Source organism: Panicum virgatum, chromosome 5N, assembly GCF_016808335.1.
Source record: "Panicum virgatum strain AP13 chromosome 5N, P.virgatum_v5, whole genome shotgun sequence".
In the NCBI taxonomy this organism is placed as follows: Eukaryota; Viridiplantae; Streptophyta; class Magnoliopsida; order Poales; family Poaceae; genus Panicum; species Panicum virgatum.
The window spans coordinates 42,167,778-42,189,262 of NC_053149.1; the positions used below are offsets into that span (position 1 = coordinate 42,167,778).

The following is a 21,485-nucleotide window of genomic DNA, read 5'->3' on the forward strand; positions in this document are numbered from 1 at the left end:
TGTGTGTGTGTGTGAAAGAGCTTTAAAAAAGAGTGTAAAAGAGTTGCATTTTGCTGTATAAGGATCGAGAACACGTTGGTAATTACCAATCTTGAGAACTTTGACTTGATACCAATCTTGAGCTTTGTTCATACTGCCTGGGTAGGCGCTGAGATTTGGTTCCTGCAGCCCCTATTTTTGCAGCAATTGCTGCTCCTACTGAAAGATCAAATTAATTTGTTTGAAAACGTCCTACCGATGATCGAGATGGTAACGCCGGACACGGGCGATCGCGACAGCTTCACGATATCAAGGCCAAGGCGGCGGCGGTTACCAATCGTGCGACGACGCCCTGTGACGCGCAGCCGCGAGAAGAAGAACGGGGTGATTCCGTGTGATCGTGCCATAATGTCGGGCACTTTTCGTTGCGTTCGGTGGTGGCTCGTATTTATCCGAACAAATCTCTCCGATAATCCAACGAGTACTTTGCGCGCGCCCTTGCGCGCCCAGCGCTAGCGAAATAAAATTTATTCTGAAGTAATTGTACTGTTAAGTACGGAGCATAAAGTTTCCTTTTGTTATTGGAAGATGGATACATAGGAGTATATGACCATAAAGTTTCCTTTTGTTATTGGAAGATGGATACATAGGAGTATATGACGTTAATTCAAGAAAGGCAAGATTAAGAAGATTAAGTGTATGGAGTTTGCTTGTTTGCACGGGAAGGAGTCCTCTGGTTCTGTTTTCTGCGCCAAAGAAATTAATCTATTAAAGCAACCAAAGCATACGGAGCATAAAGTTTCCTTTTGTTATTGGAAGATGGATACATAGGAGTATATGACGTTAATTCCAAAAAGGTAAGATTAAGAAGATTAAGTGTATGGAGTTTGCTTGTTCGCACGGGAAGTAGTCCTCCGGTTCTGTTTTCTGCGCCAAAGAAATTAATCTATTAAAGCAACCAAAGCTTGCAAATTCACATGGCACTATAATATTTATAGGATACTACAATCATTGAAGAGGGAATGTTTATATAGATTCATAACCTGAACCAACATTGAGATGCTTTTTTATTGACATTAAGTTCACTCTTGTTCTTGATCGCAGAAAAAGTTCATTCTTGTTCTACATTATTACTATAGGATATGACCTTTTTTTTAGAACTTTTAAGTATTTAAATAGATAATAATATAACTCCTCAGTATAAGTATTGCTTAAATTTGAGTAAAACTAATCCTAGACATTGTATGTTCAGATTAGAAGATATGATAAATGAATTGACACACAGCAGGATGAACTATATAGAAATTTTCTAAAATAAAAAACAATCAAGAACAGATAGTACTCTAATGTGCAACATAGTCAAGTGAACGCAAGGAGCAAAAGGACCTTACGAAGATGGAGATGTTGTAGCTGGAATCAAATTATTTTTTCCCCTGCAGCATCAGTAGCAAGTTAATCAGCTTTTTTCATTTGCATAAATGCTTCTACACAGTTGAAATGTAATCTTAAGATCATAATGAGTAACAAATAAGCTTTGGTGTACTAATAAAATAAGCACATGTGATAGAGTTGGGCAACAACCAACCGAGCAATGGCAATCAAATGCAGTACATCATTAGTTGACCCACCAAGAGCCATGACAATAACCATTGCATTCCGCAATGACTTCTTGGTGATAATGTCCCTAGGCTTGAAGTCTATCTTTAGCAATTCTAAAAGATACTTCCCAGAAAGGCGGCATTCCTCTAGTTTTAGAGGGTCTTCAGCAGGAGTTGAAGAACTTTTGGTACATAAAGCACAAAGAAATATTGATTAAGAATGAAATTGACACATTTGCTCCCATCTCAATTCAAGGCCCTGATCAAGCTGGCTGGCCATGTTTATTGTTACATTATGCAATAGTCATAGAAGACAAAGAAACGGTACAATATCGAACATCAGACATACACTGTTTTCTTGGGGTCAAACGTTTCCATAAACCAATCCAGGAATTCTCAGTTGGACTGCTTAGTTCAGTTCCATTTAACCGTAGCACTGCTGCAGTTGGTGGAGTGAAAAAAAAAAATACCAGAGCAATCTTCAAGCTTTGCATTTTTTTAGAGAATAGTGTGTCGTTTGGCCAGTGTTCTAGAATGTAATAGCTTTTATGGAGAATTGTCTTTACCTATAAGTTTAAATACAGAACTACAAATAGTTACAAAGATGCTACACTGAAATGTTATGTTGGTACCTGGGAAATTGGATTATGAAGTTCCTGGAGTCTCTAGTTGCTTTTGTAAAGCATTTGTTACACATGGTTTCCTGCAGGCTATTTAAATTTAGAAATATAGGACATCAGTTTAGGTGTGCTTCTGGAAAAGGTAACAGAATAAGTGTGATGCTTACTTGTAATAAGGTCATACTTATTAGTGCTCTAGGAAGTAACATGATTTTCCTTTTGGGTTTTGACAATAAAGACTGGGAGCATATCATTTCTTGAATTCAACTGAAAGAGACATGCTTTTTTTTTATAGAAGTTGTTTGGCAGCGCCCCTGAGGCTTTTTTTTTTTGCATGTATCCCCCTCAAGTTCAATCTCAGACCACTTTTTTTTCCCTTCACAAAACATAATTTTTCCACATAAATTTCACAAAAGCAATATAATTGCATAGCATGTAACGTGGTTCATATGTATTATACTTGAGCCGTAGGGGAAGTATGCATATAAAAATAGAATGATATACCAGAAAAGAAGGGAGGGAAAAGCTTACAAAGTTAAAGCTGTTAAATCCTTGCTCCTTGTCCTTTGCCACACACGAACATGGGTCACCCAAAAGAGCCAAAATTGCACAACACTGTAAGGCTCTCTATTTTTTGTATTCAGACAATAAGTGCATAGTGAAATTCATCAAAAGTAACAGGGCTATAACTCAATATAATTTATAATCTCAAATGTGGAAGTTAGATAACAATAGGTTGCTAACGTGTAGGTGGATTACGTATTAGGCCTGGTATTTCTTTTTTTGCCCTTTTAGCATGGCCCACGGGAATGCCAACCCAAAGAATGAAACATGAAAATAAGAAAAGGCATGAGCAAGCAACAACAGGATCAAGAAAAGTAACTCTTGGTACCTGATAATGTCTTAAGCAGCATGAAGACACTATCTCTCAAGGTCCTTTTGGAGGACCAAAAAAACACACACATAACATAGTACGAATAGTGAACACTGCCTTATTTTTTAGAGACATGTACATTATCATTAAAGATTTAGAGAAATAGCTCTGCTAGGAATTTGATAAGAAATTTATTACTTGTAATAACTTATTTAAGTCACAATGATATATTCATCCCTTTCAAGAATTGGGAGCAAACATGTCTCTGTGCCTAATCTCTATTTGTATGTCATATCCAATTAGTTTGTTAGTATGAACTGAAGTAAGCGTTTAGCTCTTAGCATCTGTCGTGGCAAATAGTTGGCTAGAAACACCGGTGCAGCTACTATCCAATTAGGCATTTTTATTGGTTTGGCGCGGTATTGGGAGCAGATTAAGGCAAGATCCTTTTCCATATAATAACAGTCAACGATGCTATGTAGACGGAGATGAGAAGCTGGAATGGTTTGTTTAGGAGGTCCTATATTGGCACTGCAACTATGAAGCTAAGAGAGGAACCCAAGATAGGTGGTGCTACCTCCAGTGCAGGAAGTTGAATGGCATTACCAGTTACCATTCCGATAGTAATTTCACCTCTTTCAATTGCTTCCCGCTACACTTGTTTTGGGCCTGTAAAAATGAGGGCAAAAACAGAGTGTTTAGGTTTAATTTATCAGTGAGATGGTAATCAGGCCTTGGAAATGTGTGGCAGGGTATAGTATCTGACAGAATCAATATTACTTTTGAGAATGGGAACTTATGGTGAGATCTGTTCACTGAACATCTGAGTCAAGAAAATGGAGTAGGAGCAACGATATTAAATGGCATAATTTTAGAATTGGAATAGTGTTGGAAGACACAATGGATGGGAGGAGAAGACCTTGGAAAGGTTGCTTGTCTTCCAACAACTGACAAGAATGCTATCTATGAAAGGAGAGAATTTTTTTGGGTGAGTATTCATGTCTGTTCAGTGGAAACCGAGATGGCAAGTTAGAATGAGTGAAAGGAGTTAGAACCTGGCACAACCAGCAAGCTTCTCTTTTCCGTAGGGGTATAGGCTTGAAGCTTGCAACAGGAGAAGGAGAAGAAGAAATTGAAGGACCAGTTTAGGAAAAACAGAGATTTCTCTATGAAAGCAGTGTTCCTCTATGAGGTATTCTCTGGGATAGAGTGCCTATTATAGGAAAGAAGGGATCAACTCCTACATAATCAATCATGGATTTACCTGACCTAGTGAAAATGTCATAGAAGCATAACATACCTTTACATTCGCTGGGAAATGAAATTTAGCATTCTTCTTTTAGTGGCAGTAATAACAGATCGAGGTCAGGGATGCCAAAAACTTATGTATTTATTCAGTTAGTCACATAAGCGGGGGGAAACAAACTTGCTGCAGAGGATCTGTAAAATACCTTCGATGCTTAAAAAGAAATTTTGCTCGAATACCATTGGATTTCCTGGAGAGAGGGGTACCTCGGATTCCATTGCAGAGAGAGGGAATAGCGGCAATAGGTGAGAGGAGGAGGTTTGTACGAACATGCAAGGGGAGACGAGGGTTCTTCATCTCCATAATTGAAGAACATGTGATAGGTTACGGATGCACAATCTTAGGCCGCAGGTTGTAAGGCAAACATAGTGAACCTCGCAAACAAAAAATCAATGTAGCACAATATAATAGCAGATCTATGCATCTGTCTTAGGGCAGACCATCAGTCGCGGCGGCGCAGGAGGCCACGCGAGGGCAGGTGACCCGCGGGAGCTGCGCTATTGGGCGAGCTGCACAGGGGAGGTCCCCTCGGCGTCCGTGCCCACGAGGACGACGCGGAAGAGCCCGTCCGAGCCGTCCTCGCAGAGCGGCGCGACGTTCGTGCTCCGCGTGCGCCGCAGCAGCCCGGGGCGGGCAAGTTGTTGTGGCCGCGGTCGCCGCCGGCGAGCAGGTCCTAGACATCGAGGCGGGGTCACGTTGGAGGAGGACGCGTCCGGCGCGGGCGTCGAGCGCGTGCTAGCCGCGTCCGGCAGCGATGGGCGGGGACCAGGCCGCGGTGTGGACGAAGCGAGCGGAGCAGGCGTCGTCGGTGCGAGGCACTTCGTTGCAGAGGAAGCCCAGCATCGGGGTGGGATGAAGGTGGAGGTCGCGGAAGCGGCGGCGGAAGGCGGAGGAGAAGGAGGCGGAGGGGGGTGTACCGGCGGAGCTGCGCCGCGACGGCGGAAGTGCGGCGCAGGTCAGGAGGCGGCGGCGCGACGGCGGCGACCTATGCAGTGGCGGATGCTTCGCGAAGGGAGCAGCTGGGTGAATTAGCTGGGTGAATTAGCGGAGAAGAAGATAGCCGTAAATCTTGAAACGGACGGTAAAAAAAATTTCACTGACGTGGACCGTCTCACCGATGGCCGAGCGGTGTGTCTTTAACATATAGAAATATCCCCCGTACAGTACTGAACAGCAGCCGGTGCGTGCTCCCCCACCGTCCTCTTTCTTCTCCGCTCGAGTAGTTGAGTGTGAGGCTGGGGAAACTGCTAGCGCCACCCGCAAGCTAACCCAAACTTGTCTCCTACCAGATTCTAGAAGTGCCATTCCAATAAGCAATGGATTTGTTATGGGGAGGGATGTCCACTTCTTTTCACCATGGACCATTCTATCTGAAGGATGTTGTGGCGCATTTAGTCGCCCGATACTATGATCCGGTTCTTTACATCTTTTGTTTTGGTCTACCAACATAGAAAAATCACAAACTAGCTAGTTTTACTCCTTAGGATTGCTTGGATGAAGATGAATATAGCATCGTTGATCGCTTGTACAACAAAAGTTCGATTCACTCATACTCAGAAATATACTTATTCCGAGCAGGGGATGCCTGCGATTCGGTTCTTTACTTTTGCTTGGTATATGGCTGGCCAGCCAACCCAGGAAATCGCAAGATTAGAGGTTGAAACAAGAAAATGATTTGTGGGCATTGACTCAATTGCTTGGTTGAGGAGTGGGTACAACATAGATCCAACTTGGTTATTTTGGCATGTTTGCTCCGAGAAAACATAGCAACTGTGTAAGTAGCCTTGCACACAGCTTGCATCCCATCCCAAAAAGACTCCATTTTTCACCTGCGTGTAGTAATAATGAAGTGCTAAACTGCAGTAATAAGCAGTTTTTAATATATTTACGACCACCATGATGGACGGTGTGGACCTAACAAAAACGGTGGGCACCAAGAGAAAAAGGAGAGGACAAGTGGCGGGGAGCTTCGGTGACAGACAAGGCAGTGGAAAGCACCAGCTCTGACCACATTCCTACACGGCTACACGGCTACACCACCCCACCCCCACCCCCACCCCCGCGCGGCACAATTTCCTCCCCCCTCCATCTACTTCATTGCACAACTGAATCCCACGCCTTCTCTTCTCTTTCCCCTTCCTTTCTCTCTCTCTCTCTCTCTCTCTCTCTCTCTCTCTCTCTCTCACCCTCCTGCTCCTGCCGGCTGCCGCCGCTGATCCCTCTTTCTCTCTCCTGCCCCAGGTCCCAATTGCCGGCCGCTCCTCTTTCTCTTCCCCCACTGCCACCTACTGCACCGGAGGGGAGGACGGAGAGGGAGAGGAGGGATGGGTTCTTGGGAGCGAGTAAGAATCGCATGATGCCATTACCGCCGCCTCCCTCTTTTCCTTGGCATATCCTTCTCCTCCGCTTGTGTAGATCCTTATTTTTTTTCCAGCCCTGCTTAGCTTCCCAGCCGACCGAGGTTGCTCACCGCTGAGTATTTCTTCCACCGAAGGGCTCTCGGGTTAAGGTAAGGCAAGCAGCACCATCTCACTTGTATTCAGGAATCGTCTCCCTCTTTTTCCTCTTGCTTTAGCTGATTGCCTGATTCTTCATTTTCGGAACGATTCTTTTGTCTGCTTTGTTTCAGTTCCAGCTGCGTTGGATGTTTGATGCAAAAGCGGAGGAGTCGGTAGTTTCTGTGACCGGTTGTTGGCTTGTTCGAGAGGAGCAATTTCTTGGTCGCCGCTTTTAGGTGAATTTAGGGGTAATTACAGTGACTTAGTAGGAATCAGGGAAGCCCATCCGGAATTTTTCATTTGCGCGCTCCATGATTAGGAGATGTGGCTGGGTAGTGTCTACTCCCTGGAATTCTAGTGCAGATTTTTTCCAGTTTCAGTCGACTTTGATCGAGCCTAGAGCTACAACCAAATTGGGTGTTCCAGTGGGTGCTGCAGTCTGCGTTCTTTTAAGGCCATCGGTGGGGAATTTGTGCTCGTTGGTGGCAGTGGCAGATGGGTTGCTCCAACTCCAAAGTGGACAATGAGGAGCCGGTGAGGAGGTGCAAGGACAGGAGGCAGCTTATGAAGCAGCTGGTGCGCCGACGTCCTGAGCTTGCAGCCGCGCACATTGCGTACCTGCACGCCCTCCGCAATACAGGAGCCACTCTCCGAGATTTTGCTGAATTGGAGTCTGCATTGTCGCAGCAGCCACCTGTAGGCCTTGCGGTGCCACTGTCACCTCATCCACAACCACCGCCTCCTCCTGAACCATCAATGACGTCCTCAATGGCACCCTCGCCGCGCCCCCCACCGCCTCAGCCTTTTAGTCCAATAACCACCGTAAGAAAGATGGAGAAGATGAATGATGAGCTCCCACCACCATCTCTGGCTTTTAGTCCACCAGGGATAAGAATAAAAAAGATTGAGAAGAGGGATGATGAGTTCCTCCCACCACCTCTGGCTTTTAGTCCACCAAGGATAAGAACGAGAAAGATGCAGAATAGGGATGATGAGCTCCATGGGAATGATTCTATGGATGAATATGATGATGATACTGACAGCTGCTCAACTCCTCTACCCCCACCCCCTCCACCAGGTGTAGCATGGGAGGACTTGGATCCTTACAACTCCTTGAATTTTCCATCTCCGTTTGCTGATAGGAACGATAAAGAAGTGGGCTCACAGGTTACCATGGATGATGATCCTTGGGTGGAGACAAACCTGGAATTTGATGGAGAGGAGGATGAAAGTGTGCTTGGAAATGATGATAGCGTTGTGAACAAGGTCCAGATGAATCCAGCGAAGAGCAGAGTTCTAGGCGATGATAACTCTTCAATGGTGAGCTGGGTGACAAAGGACCCAGACTCTACGGAGGTGCCATGGAGGAATAAAAAGTCACTCATACAGATTGTTAAGGAGATTGATGAGTACTTCCTGAAAGCAGCAGCAAGTGGGAGCGATGTTGTCATTCTTTTGGACTCTGCTGGTGGGCGCCCTGATGCCTTAGAGATTGAGACAAAGAAAGGTAATATATATTCGTGTACTGCCATATTATACATATTTTTTAGATGTAGCTTCTGCTGTATTATCTTTTTTTTTTCTTTTTGGGTGGTGTCAGTACTCTTTTGGAGAAGTCAACAAATCATAAAGCAAAGTTGTTGATATTAGGTCGATGTAAATGTGTTACATCCTGAAAAATGAAATTGGCGATAGGATATTCATAGACCGTCAACTAGCACAGAAATTTAATTGATTTAATGTGACCACGAGTTATGGTTCTGTGCCTTTGACATTATTCACTCATATCACTGTCTCGCTTTTTACTAAGAATCCAGACTTGGAAGAGCGGAGAACCTTACTGAAGCAACCACATAACCTCAATAGATGAGGCTTAAGCAAGTTGTAGTGATGCTTGTCACCTGTCATCAAATGAAAAGATCAGCAATAGAAATTGTTTATGCAGAACCTGTTTTAATTTGCACCAATTGAGGAGAAACTTATCCAGCATCGACTGAGATAGTTTGGACATGTCCAACGAAGGCCTCTTGAGGCGCCGGTGCGTAATGGGGTTCTTGAGCGGGTCGATAATGTAAAGAGGGGTAGAGGTAGACCTAAACTGACGTGGGATGAGTCGGTTAAGAGTGACCTTAAGGATTGGAATATCTCTAAAGAGATAGCTTTGGATAGGAGCGCTTGGAGACTAGCTATCAATGTGCCTGAACCTTGAACTTATTTCTTTCGGGTTTCATCTCTAGCCTACCCCAACTTGCCTGGGAAAAAAGGCTATGTTGTTGTTGTTGTTGTTGTAGAACCTGTTTTAATTTGTTCTAATTTTAAACTTTGCGGGGTTTGATGTTCATTGTTGGTGAATATGTGAGCTCATGTATAGAGGCCCATCTAAACGCCCATGTATAGGATCTATATATCCCACCTTTCTAGAGTTTGGAGGAATACATCTCATTATTCTCTCCTACATGGTATCAATAGCCTAGCTCTCTCTCTCCAGCCGCCGGGTCACTGTGCGCCGCCGCTGCAGCCACCATGGCTGGCTGGCCGCCGCCGCCGGCGGCGTTCTCCTCCTTCCCTCCTCTCCCTGCTTCCAGATCTGGCGCCGTGGCCGGCTTCTCTTCCTTTCCCGGCGGCCGCTCCCCTGTTCCTGCGTGGATCCAGGGCGTCGCCACCTTCTCTGCTCTTGGCGTGCGCGTGGCGGGCGCGGGCGCGGACGTCCGCGCGGCGGGCGGGAACGCCTCCACCAGCGGCTGCACGCCCGCCAGCTCCCTCGCGATGGCCGCCGCGGTGACCGCCAGCTCCGCGGCCGTCCGCGCGGCGGGCGGGAGCGCCTCCACCAGCGGCTGCACGCCCGCCAGCTCCCTCGCGATGGCCGCCCAGCAGCCCGCGGGTGCGGCCGGCGCCTGGCCCCCGCGGCGCACCCTTGCCTCCTCTGCTGTGGGGGGTGCGGCCGCGGGTGTGGCCGGCGCCTGGCCCCCCGCTGCCGTCCCCTGCCTCCCCTTGTGCTGGTGGCGCATGGCTGCCGCCGCACGACCCCTCTAGGGCCGGTGTGACGCCGCCGCCGCCCGGCCTTTCCGCCGCGCATACCGCGCAGGCCGACTCGCCCGCCGCGCAGACCACCGTCGCGCCCGCTGCGCACGCAGCGCGGGCCGCCGCCTTCCTCGCCGCTACGCACGCCGCGCAGGCCGTCGCGCCCAGGGGCCCCGCGCGGCCGCTGCCCTCCTCTGCCACCGGCTCGCGCCCCCAGTCCTCCGCCCCCTGTTCTGGCTGCCCCCGTGTTCCGTCCCCCCGTCCCCTCCCGGCCTCGCCGGATCCGCCTTCCCCGAGGCCCCTGGCGCCGCCCCTGCTTCCAGACTTCCCCTTCACACGCTCGACCCCCTCCTTGGTGCTCCTCTCACCGGCCAGACCGGGGGTGGGGGAGGCCGAGGGCGTTGTTGGCGGAGGGGACGTGGTGGTGGTGCTCGGGGCACTCCGGCTCCCACTCCTGCTCCTGGCCCTGGGGGTACGCCCTGGCCATCCTTCAGGGCCCCATGGCCAGGGCGCATCCCGATGTGGCCGTTTTAGGGTCGGGGGGGGGGGGCTCGTCCTCAGCCCTAGCCGGAGGCCATGTTCGCCGCTGCTGCTTTCCTGTTTGCGCCGTTCTGGACCACGCTTGCTCCACCCAGCCAGCAGCCGACCTGGCCTGGGGGGTGGGGACCAGGCTGCACTGGCGCATTCCTTCAGCGCCATGGTGCGGACGCCGCCGGTCAGCACCGAGTGGATCGCCGACTCGGGTGCCTCCTTCCACACTACCCCAGATGCCGGTATCCTCTCTTCTGTCCGAAACCCACACCCCTCTTGTCCTTCTTCCATCATGGTTGGTGATAGGTCTTGCCTTTTTGTCACCGCCGTGGGTTCTGCTCCTGGCTCTTTTCGTCTTCCCAATGTCCTTATTGCTCCTCAGATGGTTCATAACCTTTTTTCCATTCGTTAGTTTACAGCTGGCAATTATTGTTCCATCGAGTTTGATTCTTCTGGCCTCACTGTAAAGAATTCGGCCTCCCAGCGTCCGCTACTCTGGTGTGACAGCACGGGGTCCCTTTACACCCTTTGTCTTCCTTCTTCCGCTGCACCACTCTCGCCTTCTTCGCCTTGGCCGTCTTGGTCTACCACTTTTGCCGCGATGCTGTCTTCCACCACCTGGCACCGCCGTCTTGGTCACTCTGGCCGCGACGTTCTGGCTCAGCTCAGTCGTAGTACTGATGTTCCGGGTACTAGGGCTCCTGCTGAGCACTTCTGCCATGCGTGCCAGCTCGGTCGTCATGTTCGGCTCCCTTTTTCTTCTTCTTCGCATGCTGCGCATGCCTTTGATCTTGTTCACTGTGACCTGTGGACCTCTTCTATTCTCAGCCTTTCTGGCTATAAATACTATCTGGTGGTGGTCGATGATTTCTCGTACTACTCTTGGACTTTTCCTTTGCGCGCCAAGTCTGAGACATTTCCCACCCTCCTCCATTTCTTCGCCTGGGTGTCCACTCAGTTCGGCCTCACCATTAAGGCCGTCCAGTGTGACAACGGGCGTGAGTTCGATAACTACACCTCCCGTTCCTTCTTCCTCTCTCAGGGTGTTCAGCTGCGTATGTCTTGTCCGTATACCTCTCCTCAGAACGGCAAGGCTGAGCGGATGATTCGCACGACGAATGATGTCGTGCGCACCCTTCTGATCCAGGCCTCTCTGCCCCCGCGCTTCTGGGCTGAGAGCCTCCACAAAACCACCTACTTGCTCAACCGTCTTCCGTCCACTGCTTCTCCTGCTCCCACTCCACACTACGCTCTTTTCGGTACCCCTCCTCGCTACGACCACCTTCGGGTCTTCGGGTGTGTGTGTTACCCTAACACCTCCGCCACTCCTCACAAGTTGGCACCCCGCTCGACTCGGTGTGTGTTCCTTGGTTACTCCCCTGACCACAAGGGGTACCGATGCTTTGACCTCACCTCTCGTCGCGTCCTGATCTCTCGACACGTCTTTGACGAGTCGGATTTCCCCTACTCCACCTCATCCACACCTTCTCCTGACCCCGAGCTGGAGTCCCTATTTCCGACTAACCCAGTGGTTCAGCCACCTTTACCTGTCTTTCCTTTCCCTGCAGGTTTTCCTGGCACACCAGCACCGCTTCCGGTGATCCCTGCTGCGCCACGCGCGGCCCCTGGACCTCCGGTCGTGCCGCACGCGGACCCGGTGTCTCCTGCTGCGCCACGCGCGGACCCGGTGCCTCCCCCTGCACCTACGCGGTACGCTCAGCCGGTGCAGGTGTACCAGCGTCGTCCGGCGCCGACTCCGGTGCCGCCGCGGTACGCTCAGCCGGTGCAGGTGTACCGGCGTCGTTCGGCGCCGGCACCGGCGCCGATTCTGGCTCCGAAGGCTCCTTCGACGCCTACACCGGAGTTGTCGCCGCCACCATCTACACCGGAGCCGCCTCCGCCTCCGCCGACTCGCTCTCGAGTCGTGCCGGAGGTGTACCACCCGGCAGTCGTCCACCGGGATCCTCGGCATATCCATCCCATGGTGACTCCCCATGGTGACTCGGCGGATGGCGTCTCAAGCCGCGACCCTCTCCGCCACAGAGGGCGAGCTGCGGGTCTCTCCGGTACCCTCCTCTGTCCGCGACGTCCTGGCGGATCCTCACTGGCGTCACGTGATGGAAGAGGAGTACGCGTCTCTCCTTGCCAACCAGACGTGGGACCTCGTGCCGCGTTCGTCTGGTTGCAATGTGGTCACCGGTAAGTGGATCTGGACGCACAAGCGTCGGGCTGATGGCATACTGGAGCGCTACAAGGCTCGCTGGGTTCTCCGGGGGTTCACCCAGCGGCCTGGTGTGGACTGTGATGAGACCTTCAATCCAGTGGTGAAGCCCGCTACGGTGCGCACGGTCCTCTCGCTCGCACTCTCTCGCTCCTGGTTTGTGCACTAGCTGGATGTGAAGAATGCCTTTCTTCACGGCACTCTGTCGGAGACAGTGTACTGCTCTCAGCCAGCGGGATTTGTGTACTCGAGTCGTCCTGATATGATCTACCGGCTCAACAAGTCCCTCTATGGTCTGAAGCAGGCTCCTCAGGCTTGGTACTCTCGGTTTGCCACGTTCTTGCTGACTTTGGGATTCACCGAGGCCAAGGCTGACACTTCTCTGTTCATCTACCGCCGTGGGGATGAGACTGCCTACCTGCTGCTCTATGTTGATGATATTGTGCTCACCGCCTCCAGTCAGCAGTTGATTGAGCGCGTCATCTCCTCTCTGCAGTAGGAGTTTGCTATGAAGGATCTTGGTCAGCTCCACCACTTCTTGGGTGTTACTGTTGAGACTCGCCCGTCTGCCATGTTCCTTCACCAGCGGCAGTATGCACTCGACATTCTGGAGCGGGCTGGGATGACTGATTGCAAGTCATGCTCCACTCCTGTCGATACTCAGGCGAAGCCGTATGCTGATCTGGGTGATCCCGTGGCTGATCCTACTGACTACCGGAGCCTTGCCGGTGCCTTGCAGTACCTGAACTTCACCCGGCCGGATCTCACCTATGTCGTTCAGCAGGTATGTTTTCACATGCATGATCCCCGGGAGTCTCACCTTGCTGCACTGAAGCGTCTCCTCCGCTACATCCGTGGCACCGTTGACTTCGGCTTGGTTCTTCACCACTCTCCCACCTCTGAGCTAGTGGTCTACACCGACGCTGACTGGGCTGGCTGCCCGGACACTGGCCGCTCCACTTCCGGCTACGCCGTCTTCCTGGGCGACAACCTGGTCTCCTGGTCGTCCAAGCGGCAGCCGGTTGTCTCCCGCTCCAGTGCTGAGGCGGAGTACCGGGCTGTTGCTAACGGTGTGGCGGAGGCGTCCTGGCTCCGACAGCTCTTGGCGGAGCTCCACAGCCCGCTCGCCAAGAGCACGCTCGTCTACTGCGACAACGTCCAACACCAGCGGACGAAGCATGTGGAGATCGATCTGCACTTCGTGCGCGACAGAGTCGCCATCGGCGATGTTCAGGTACTCCATGTCCTGACTACCTCCTAGTTTGCTGACATCTTCACCAAGGGACTACCCTCCTCGACCTTCTCGGAGTTTCGCTCCAGCCTCAACGTAGCAGGTGGCTAGTTGTGGCTGCGGGGGGTATTTGCCCTTTGTACTCTCTTCTTGTCCAGTCTTGAACACCGCTGCGCCGGTTGCTCAGACTGCGGGGGGTGTTGGCTTTTTTGTTGTTCAGTCTTGAACACCGCTGCGCCGGTAGTTCAGACTGCGGGGGGGTGTTGGTGAATATGTGAGCCCATGTATAGAGGCACATCTAGAGGCCCATGTATAGGATCTATATATCCCACCCTTCTAGGATTTGGAGGAATACATCTCATTATTCTCTCCTACATTCATGTATTTCTAGGAGAAGACACATTCATGCTTATGAATATGTATAGTCTTTTATTTGATTCAGTTAACCTATCCCAACTTGCTTGGGGAAAAAAACTATGTTGTTGTTGTAGTTAACCTATAGAGCTTCTGTTCTACATAGAGTTTGGTTCTCCGAAACATTATTTTGCGTAAATGTATTACACAACATCCATGGAAAGTGACCTGTCAATAGATTATGCTGTTGCAATAGGGTTAAAAAAGGGCAGAAACAGTCTTTCTTGGTGTTCAGCCAAACACTGAATATTATTGTTTATCTTTCTAGGTGCAGGAAAAAATTCCAAATCTGCGAAGGTTTTCTCCACGCTTTCTTGGAGCTGGTCTTTTAAATCTCAGCAGGTTAACAGTGAATCCTCAATTCTGAATTCTAGTGATACCTCTGTATATGGTTACCATGGCAAAACATTGGAGAAACTTTATGACGAGGAGCAAAAACTCTACAAGTTAGTCAAGGTGAACTATTGGTCTCCTAGCATTATTTGTGGTTGGTCTATTTTCCATGAATTGATTTCCCCAATGTCATCGAAAATTATAACTATCCCTTATGTGCCATCGAGAAACCAATTTCCCTTACATGCCATTGTTTTAAATTTTTGACCCCCTGCGTGTCACTTCCGTTATATGAGCGTTAGTGTGCTGTTAAGTAATGATGAAAAGGTGATTTCCGCCTGAAAGTAACAGACCATATTTTGGTCCTTTTCCTTTCGTGTAGTTAATTAGTTATACTGACATGTGTTTGATGCACAGTTAATCATGTATTTTACAACAAGTTGCATGCATATCCAAGAAAACTGAGAACAGTAGCAACAAGTTAGGAGCTGGACACAACGACCCCTCAAGAAAACTATTATCCTGCACAGAGTTACCTTGTTTCAATCAATGGCAAAAAGAAAAAAATCCTTCAATATACAGAAGAAATAAAGTAAAGTACTTGAGCGGTTGAGCCAAAAGTCAACAGAATTCATCGCCTCTGTGATGTCCAGCAGCTCCAGAAAGTTCGAAAGGCATGAGGCCGCCAGGTCGGTTCCTCACCTGCGCTGCGTGGTACTTGGCCTCCATGGCGCCAAGCTCACACTCACTGTGCCAGAATGGGTGCTTGTGGACGCAGTCGCCACCAGTGCTCCACTCGTTCTCGAAATTCTCAGGCTCACTGTCCGGAGGATCACCTTGCCGGCGGCGTAGTGCTCACCTGCCTGTGCGGGGTCAGGAGGCGCTCGCCCCGGTCCTCCGTGCCCTGGTCGTCCACATCAGCATTCAGCAAGCTCACTCAGATGCCAGCAATTTGGCAGATCGATTTGGGGTGGGTTTGGTGGACTCGTGTGGAGTCGATTTGGGGGAACAGGTGTGCCTTGCTGAGAGATAAGGCCTGCAGTGGGTGATGCCCATGTTGTCATTGGAGGAGGGGCAGTTTAGGATTGGAAATAGCCAGCAGTGGCTCTCCATATTGTGGGCTCGTCTAGTCATTGGGGGAACCACTTAACAGCCATCGACAGAATGGCAACCAAGGAAATGAAAAATTTAAAATTGTGGCAGTCGAGGGAAGTGAATAATTTGGATGGCACTCAAGGAATCCATATAATTTTTAGTAGCATTGAGGGAATTCTCTCATTTTCCATTGAAAGTATGGGATGCATTACCCAGTGCAGTCTGTTAGTAGATAAAAGGCTGTTAGCTAGACTTTGAGGTGTGACAATTTATTTGGGAAATTGTTTCTTGAGCAATGCTTTTATGTGTTCTATTAACAAGAGAGCATAACAGTGTGATGTCAAAATGTCTACATGTTTCCATTTTATTGGTTTACCAAAAGAGAGCAGACTTTTATTTTTGCTATCCTTTGTCTTGCAGGATGAAGAATTTGCAAGGCTCCAGTACAAAAGGCACATGTCAATGCTACAAAAGCTGGAATCAGGAGAGCATGATAAGCTGCATGCAGAAAGAGTTCGTGATGCTATTGAGGAATTGCAAACTCGGATAATCTCATTGGAGGAAGCTGTGAGTTTGGCGTGTTTTTCAATATCAAAGCTCCGAGACGAGGAGTTATATCCTCAGATTATTGAATTATCTGCAGGGTAAGCTCCAGAAGTTAGCTAACTAAAATACTCCTCAGTAAAAAAGCTGCTGTTTTAAAAAGAAACATTCACTCATACCTATTCTTGTATTAACATTAGCTGATAGGTGGATTTGGAACTCCCAAGCATGGCTTAGTAACTTGCAAGTCACATATGCTGAATGTCGTCATACTGGAGCTTTTTTGTAAGGGTAGTTAGGATCTATGTTTTTAAAGCGGTAAGGCGAGGCGAGGCGATCCACCACCGCCTTATCGCCTAGGCGACGCCTATGCGGGCTAAGGCGGGCTAAGGCGAGACCTTAAGCAAGGCGAGCCGCCACCGCCTTGTCACCTAGGCGACGCCTTGAAAACAGATGTTAGGATTTCCTTGTACATAATGTGACTTTTTGTCATGGAATGTTAATACTTAATTATTAATGAATTCTGACAGCAAGTTATATTGTAGCTCAGTGTCAATGCCTCAAAAATTATTTTTACGCTGTCTTATTCCATATCACAATACTATTTCATTCATGTTATCCTTATCACAGTATTATTTCATTTGTGTTATCTCTTCTGAACTTGCGAAAGGGTGCCTAGCCGGATTGGTTAGGTGGCCTCAGTAGCACTCCTCAGGTCCTGGGTTCGACTCCCAGTGGGAGCGAATTTCAGGCTGAGGTTAAAAAAATGAGTTAAATACACCAGCGGCCCTCGAACTTGTCCTGATGTGCCACTTAGGTCCACGAACTCGCAAAATCGAAATCTAGCACCCTGAACTTGTTAAGTTGTGCCACTTTGGTCCATACCCCTTCAAGGGGCATGAATATATGCAAAAAAGCCCTTGAGTTTTTTCATCTTCTATATCTACATCCTCCTCGTCACTTTCACCTCTCTCCTCCCCCACAAGCGCCGCCGCTGCCGCCGGAGGCCGCCAGGAGCGCCGCCGCGGCACTGCGCTCCTCCCTGCTCCCTCCTCTGTGCCGGCGCACCCCTCCTCGCGGTGGAGGCCATGGCATGGCGGAGCTCGTGTGCGGCCATGGCGGAGCTCGTGGCGTTGGCGTGCCGCCCCCTCCTTCCTCCCTCCTCCACCACCTCCTTCCTCCTCCCTCTGCCGCACCGAGCTCGTCCCACCATCTCCCTCCTCGCGCGCGCTACTCCACACCCCACACGCGGGCGCAGCCGCGAGCCCCGCGGGGGCTTGGGCCCGCCTCGGCCTCGCTCTCGTTCGCGGCGCCCGCGGCGGGGGAGGACCGGTGTCGAGCAGGGCCGGCGCCGCGGCACGCCGCTGTTGCGGCCTCTGGATCCTCGCGCCGCTGCTGACCTGCGCTCGCCGCCGCCGACCCGAGCCCGCCGTAGCCCCAAGATCCTCACGCCGCCGCGGACAAGAGCCCGTCGCCGTGCGCTGCAGCAGACTCACCCCGCCGCCGCGACCCCGAGCTCCTCGCGCTGCTGCTGTCCAAAGCCACCGCGGTCCCGAGCTCCTCGCGCCGCCATGGCCTGGAGCTCCTCGCGTCGCCTCGGACTAGCACCCGGCCACGCGATCCCGAGCTGCTCCCGCCGCTGCGGATCCGCGCTGTCGTGCGCCGCCGTCGACGCACATCCTCCGCCGCGGCCCCGAGCTCATCGCGCTGCTGCGGTCCGGAGCCCCCGCGGCCTCAAGCTCCTCGCACCGCCATGGACCCGAGCCCGGCGTTGTGTGCCACCGTAGATCCATGCCCGCCGCCGTGGCCCCAAGCTCGCGCAGCCACGGACCCGCACCGCCGTCCCCTGCTCCTCCGCTGCCGCCACGAGCCCTGCACTTGCGGCTGCGAGCCCCTGCACCGCCGGATGTGGCCACGGCCACCGGAGCTCGCGAGGAGGGGCCGGCCACCTGCCGCTGCAGTAACTCGCCGCCGCTGGGTCCAAGCCGAGGCGGAGGAGATAGGACGGGAGGCAGGGGCGCTGGCGTGGAGCCGCCACGTGCTCCGCTCGGTCCTCCCTCCCGCGGCGGAGAGGGCCAGAGATGGGGCACAGCGTGGACGGCGCTGTCGCTCCCAGGCGCCACCGCCGGCCGGGGCAGGGAGGGCGGCGCGTCGAGCAGGGGCCGGGGTCTGGGAGGGAGAAGAAGGGAGGAGGGGAGTGAGGGGGTGAAGGTAGAAGATAGTAACTTTGGAGGGTTTTTTTGCATATGTGCATGCCACGTGGCGCCATGTGAAGGGGTATGGACCAAAGTGGCACAACTTAACAAGTTCAGGGTGCTAGATTTCGATTTTGCGAGTTCGTGGACCTAAGTGGCACATCAGGACAAGTTCGAGGGCCGCTGGTGTATTTAACTCTAAAAAAATCTCCTCGCCTGCCTACACGCCAAAGCACATGGAAATAGGTCCCGGCTCACCCCGGCCCGCTCTCACACGGGTTACGGTATGGGTTACGGCGCCCCTGTGTAAGGGTGAGGCAGGGGTTCGGGGGTTTTCTCGGCCTGCGTGAGAGGTCTTCTTCTTACATTATTAATGCCCGGGGGGCGGCTTGCCCCTCGCGGGTCGAGTTTTTTTTGTGTTATCTCTTCTGAACTTTCTTGTTTTGACATAGGCTTGTGCATATGTGGAGAAACATGTACGAGTGTCATCAGGTCCAGAACCATATTGCTCAGCAAGCTACTCTTCTAGGCAACACACCTGGGAGTGAGCCAACAAGTGATGCTCATTGCCAAGCAACATCTCAGCTGGAAATTGAGGTCTCTGGATGGCACAGTGCCTTCTGCAATCTCATTACATTGCAGCGTGAATACATAAGCACCCTTAACCAATGGATTAAACTCACGGACTGCCTTCCTGATGATGATGGCTTAATGAAAAGCTCATCTGGAATCCGTAGCCTCTCTGAGGAACTCCAGCGTGCTCTTGAGAGGCTACCTGAGAAGGTATAGTAGAACCAACTTGGTCTTTTCTTTCAGTTAAAATCCAGCTTTGAGGAACTTTTGGTAAGAATATATCATTTTTTCGTTAAATAAGAAACCTATGCATTCTTCATGTATGCACGGACTAGTATACTCATCTGGCATGAACTCATCACACTTACCATTTAGCTATTTTCACAAGCTCCTCTCTTTAAATGACCCTTATTTATACAAACAGGTAGCAGGTGAAGCAATAAAGACTTTTATGTCAGCCATACACTCTATAGTTGTACAACAGAGTGAAGAGCGCCAGCTGAAGAAAAAGTCAGATAACATGGAGAGCAAGTTCCAGACCCAGTTAGAGAAACACAGTGAAAATGCAATGCAAAGCTCAGCCCAGCCTCCAAATAAGAATCAGTATTCAGTGTCAAAGAATGAAATGAAATTGGAAGCGTTTAGAAAGCAGGTTGAGGAGGAGAAGGCAAGATACCTAACCTCTGTTAAGACAAGCCGAACCATGACGCTGAACAATCTGCAGAAGGGCCTTCCAAATGTGTTCCATGCTCTGATGGGATTCTCAGGGGTGTGCGTGCAGGCATTTGAAGGTATCAGCAGGTGCAGTGAAGTTGCTGTTACCCACTCCGGAGCGGTTTCACCTGTCATTTGCGCGTGACCCTTGCTTGGATGGCTGTGATTATTCATTGTAAGTAGGCAAAGTATAAATTGGTTCTACGTGAATACCCTTCTTTCCCTAACTTCTTCAGTTAGTGTTTAGGGATAAATTTTAAGTCAATACAGGCACATTAGTCTTGAAAAAATCACAAAATCTCAGTTCGTGAGAAGGTTGTTACTATGGGGTTAGTGGTAGAAGCATGAAGTACCACAATTGAACTATGTGGCTGGGATTCTCGAAAGGATTCATGCGGATTTTAACAGCATCTGCTCACAATATGATGATGCTACTCATCGCAATATATTGCCTAAGTCCAGAGGCTGTCCTGGATCACACCCGACATATAATTTTCTTGTCCAGTGCTTGACCGTGATATGCATGGGAAGCACTACCCCGAACACAATCCTTTATTACAAAATGTTACTGCATTATTGTTTTTTCGTCACATTATAAGTTTCTTGATTCTATTTACATACCTTTTGCCTCTGCCTCTTCTTCCAACGTGAAATGGCCCTTAAATCTCTGTTCTAACAATTTTTAGTTCTGTAAAATGGACATAGGTTTCTAAAGTTATTTTCTTCGAGTTATGAAGTGGGTGTTAACATTACTGGATATACAATTACATGTCAAAGTTATTCTTTGAATAAGATTTAAGATAAAATATAGGTACAATACAAATTTGGTGATTATTCTGCAAAATACATATAAATTTAAAGACAGTGTTTATAGCCACCAACGATGGATACTATTCGCAGGACAAATGACCTGTATCTTTCCGCGTGATGTATGAACTAAGTGTATTATCTCCACTTGAAAATTTAAAAGTACACGAATCATGAACTGAAAACTGCTCATACTAAAGCTAACATCACAAAAATAATCAAGAAAACCTAAAAAGAGAGTAAATTAATTAAGAACAAAACAAGCAAGTTACTCGATGAACTTCATTGTTTAGAGGTGTGAATTTTAGAAGAGGGTTCACATGTAGAAATGTCACGCAGTAAATCTTGTTTTCACATAATCTGTTGTTGGAACCATCACCAAAATCATAGTGTGTGTACTTTGAGTTTCAGCTCAAGATCATGTGGGTGGGAGTGGGAACATGGCAAGGGTGGGGGGATTATATCTGAGACTGAGAATGCAGAGTCGTAAAAGATTGAACGGACCACCTATCTCCAAAAGATTTATGCTCATCTACAGACTAACACCATATATACTGTGCTTCATGGATCAAACAAGACCAATTTAGCAATGTGACCAATGTTGGTTTTAAGAAAAAGGCCGTGAAACGTGCTTTAATGCCCTATTAATGGTGGGTTTATTTGTATATTGGTTTCAAGAAAAAGGCTGTGAAACATGCTTTAATGCCCCTATTGGATGATAGGCAAAACTACCTTAAACATTTATTTGTATATGTTGTCATTTTATATGGTCATTTGGTCGATAACATGTCACTAATTTTGATTCATCTGCTAAGCTTATTGTTGATAGTCTTGGTTATGGTTCTACAGCGGAAGAAGGTGAATATTGTACAGTAAAATTAGTTTACCCCTTTACCTCTTAAAGCATGGTTTCCATATTGTTCGTCCTTCAT

General features: G+C 49.5%; 1 protein-coding gene and 1 long non-coding RNA gene across 16 annotated transcripts; one reads left to right on the forward strand and one right to left on the reverse strand.

The window, feature by feature from the left end:
- Positions 1–533: 533 nt before the first annotated feature.
- Positions 534–5,435, reverse strand: LOC120676131. 14 transcript variants are annotated; one of them, XR_005675685.1, is made up of 5 exons: positions 4,127–5,413; positions 2,365–4,034; positions 2,210–2,280; positions 1,366–1,412; positions 534–906 (listed from the first exon to the last, which is right to left on the reverse strand). It is a non-coding gene; the product is annotated as an uncharacterized LOC120676131 (long non-coding RNA). The 14 variants fall into 14 exon arrangements; XR_005675684.1 differs by having other exon boundaries at positions 2,210–2,287; XR_005675689.1 differs by having other exon boundaries at positions 1,371–2,824; positions 3,649–4,034; positions 4,127–5,435.
- Positions 5,436–6,432: 997 nt separating this feature from the next.
- On the forward strand, positions 6,433–20,322 carry LOC120671900 (protein ALTERED PHOSPHATE STARVATION RESPONSE 1-like). Of its 2 annotated transcripts, XM_039952162.1 has the most exons (7): positions 6,502–6,719; positions 6,793–6,886; positions 7,007–8,382; positions 14,562–14,749; positions 16,142–16,365; positions 18,912–19,242; positions 19,457–20,319. In XM_039952162.1, the coding sequence occupies exons 3-7, from the start codon at positions 7,371–7,373 to the stop codon at positions 19,889–19,891; spliced, it is 2,190 nt and encodes a 729-aa protein (XP_039808096.1). In that variant the 5' UTR covers positions 6,502–6,719; positions 6,793–6,886; positions 7,007–7,370; the 3' UTR covers positions 19,892–20,319. The 2 variants fall into 2 exon arrangements, with proteins under 2 accessions (XP_039808095.1, XP_039808096.1); XM_039952161.1 differs by having other exon boundaries at positions 6,433–6,886; positions 19,457–20,322.
- Positions 20,323–21,485: the final 1,163 nt, after the last annotated feature.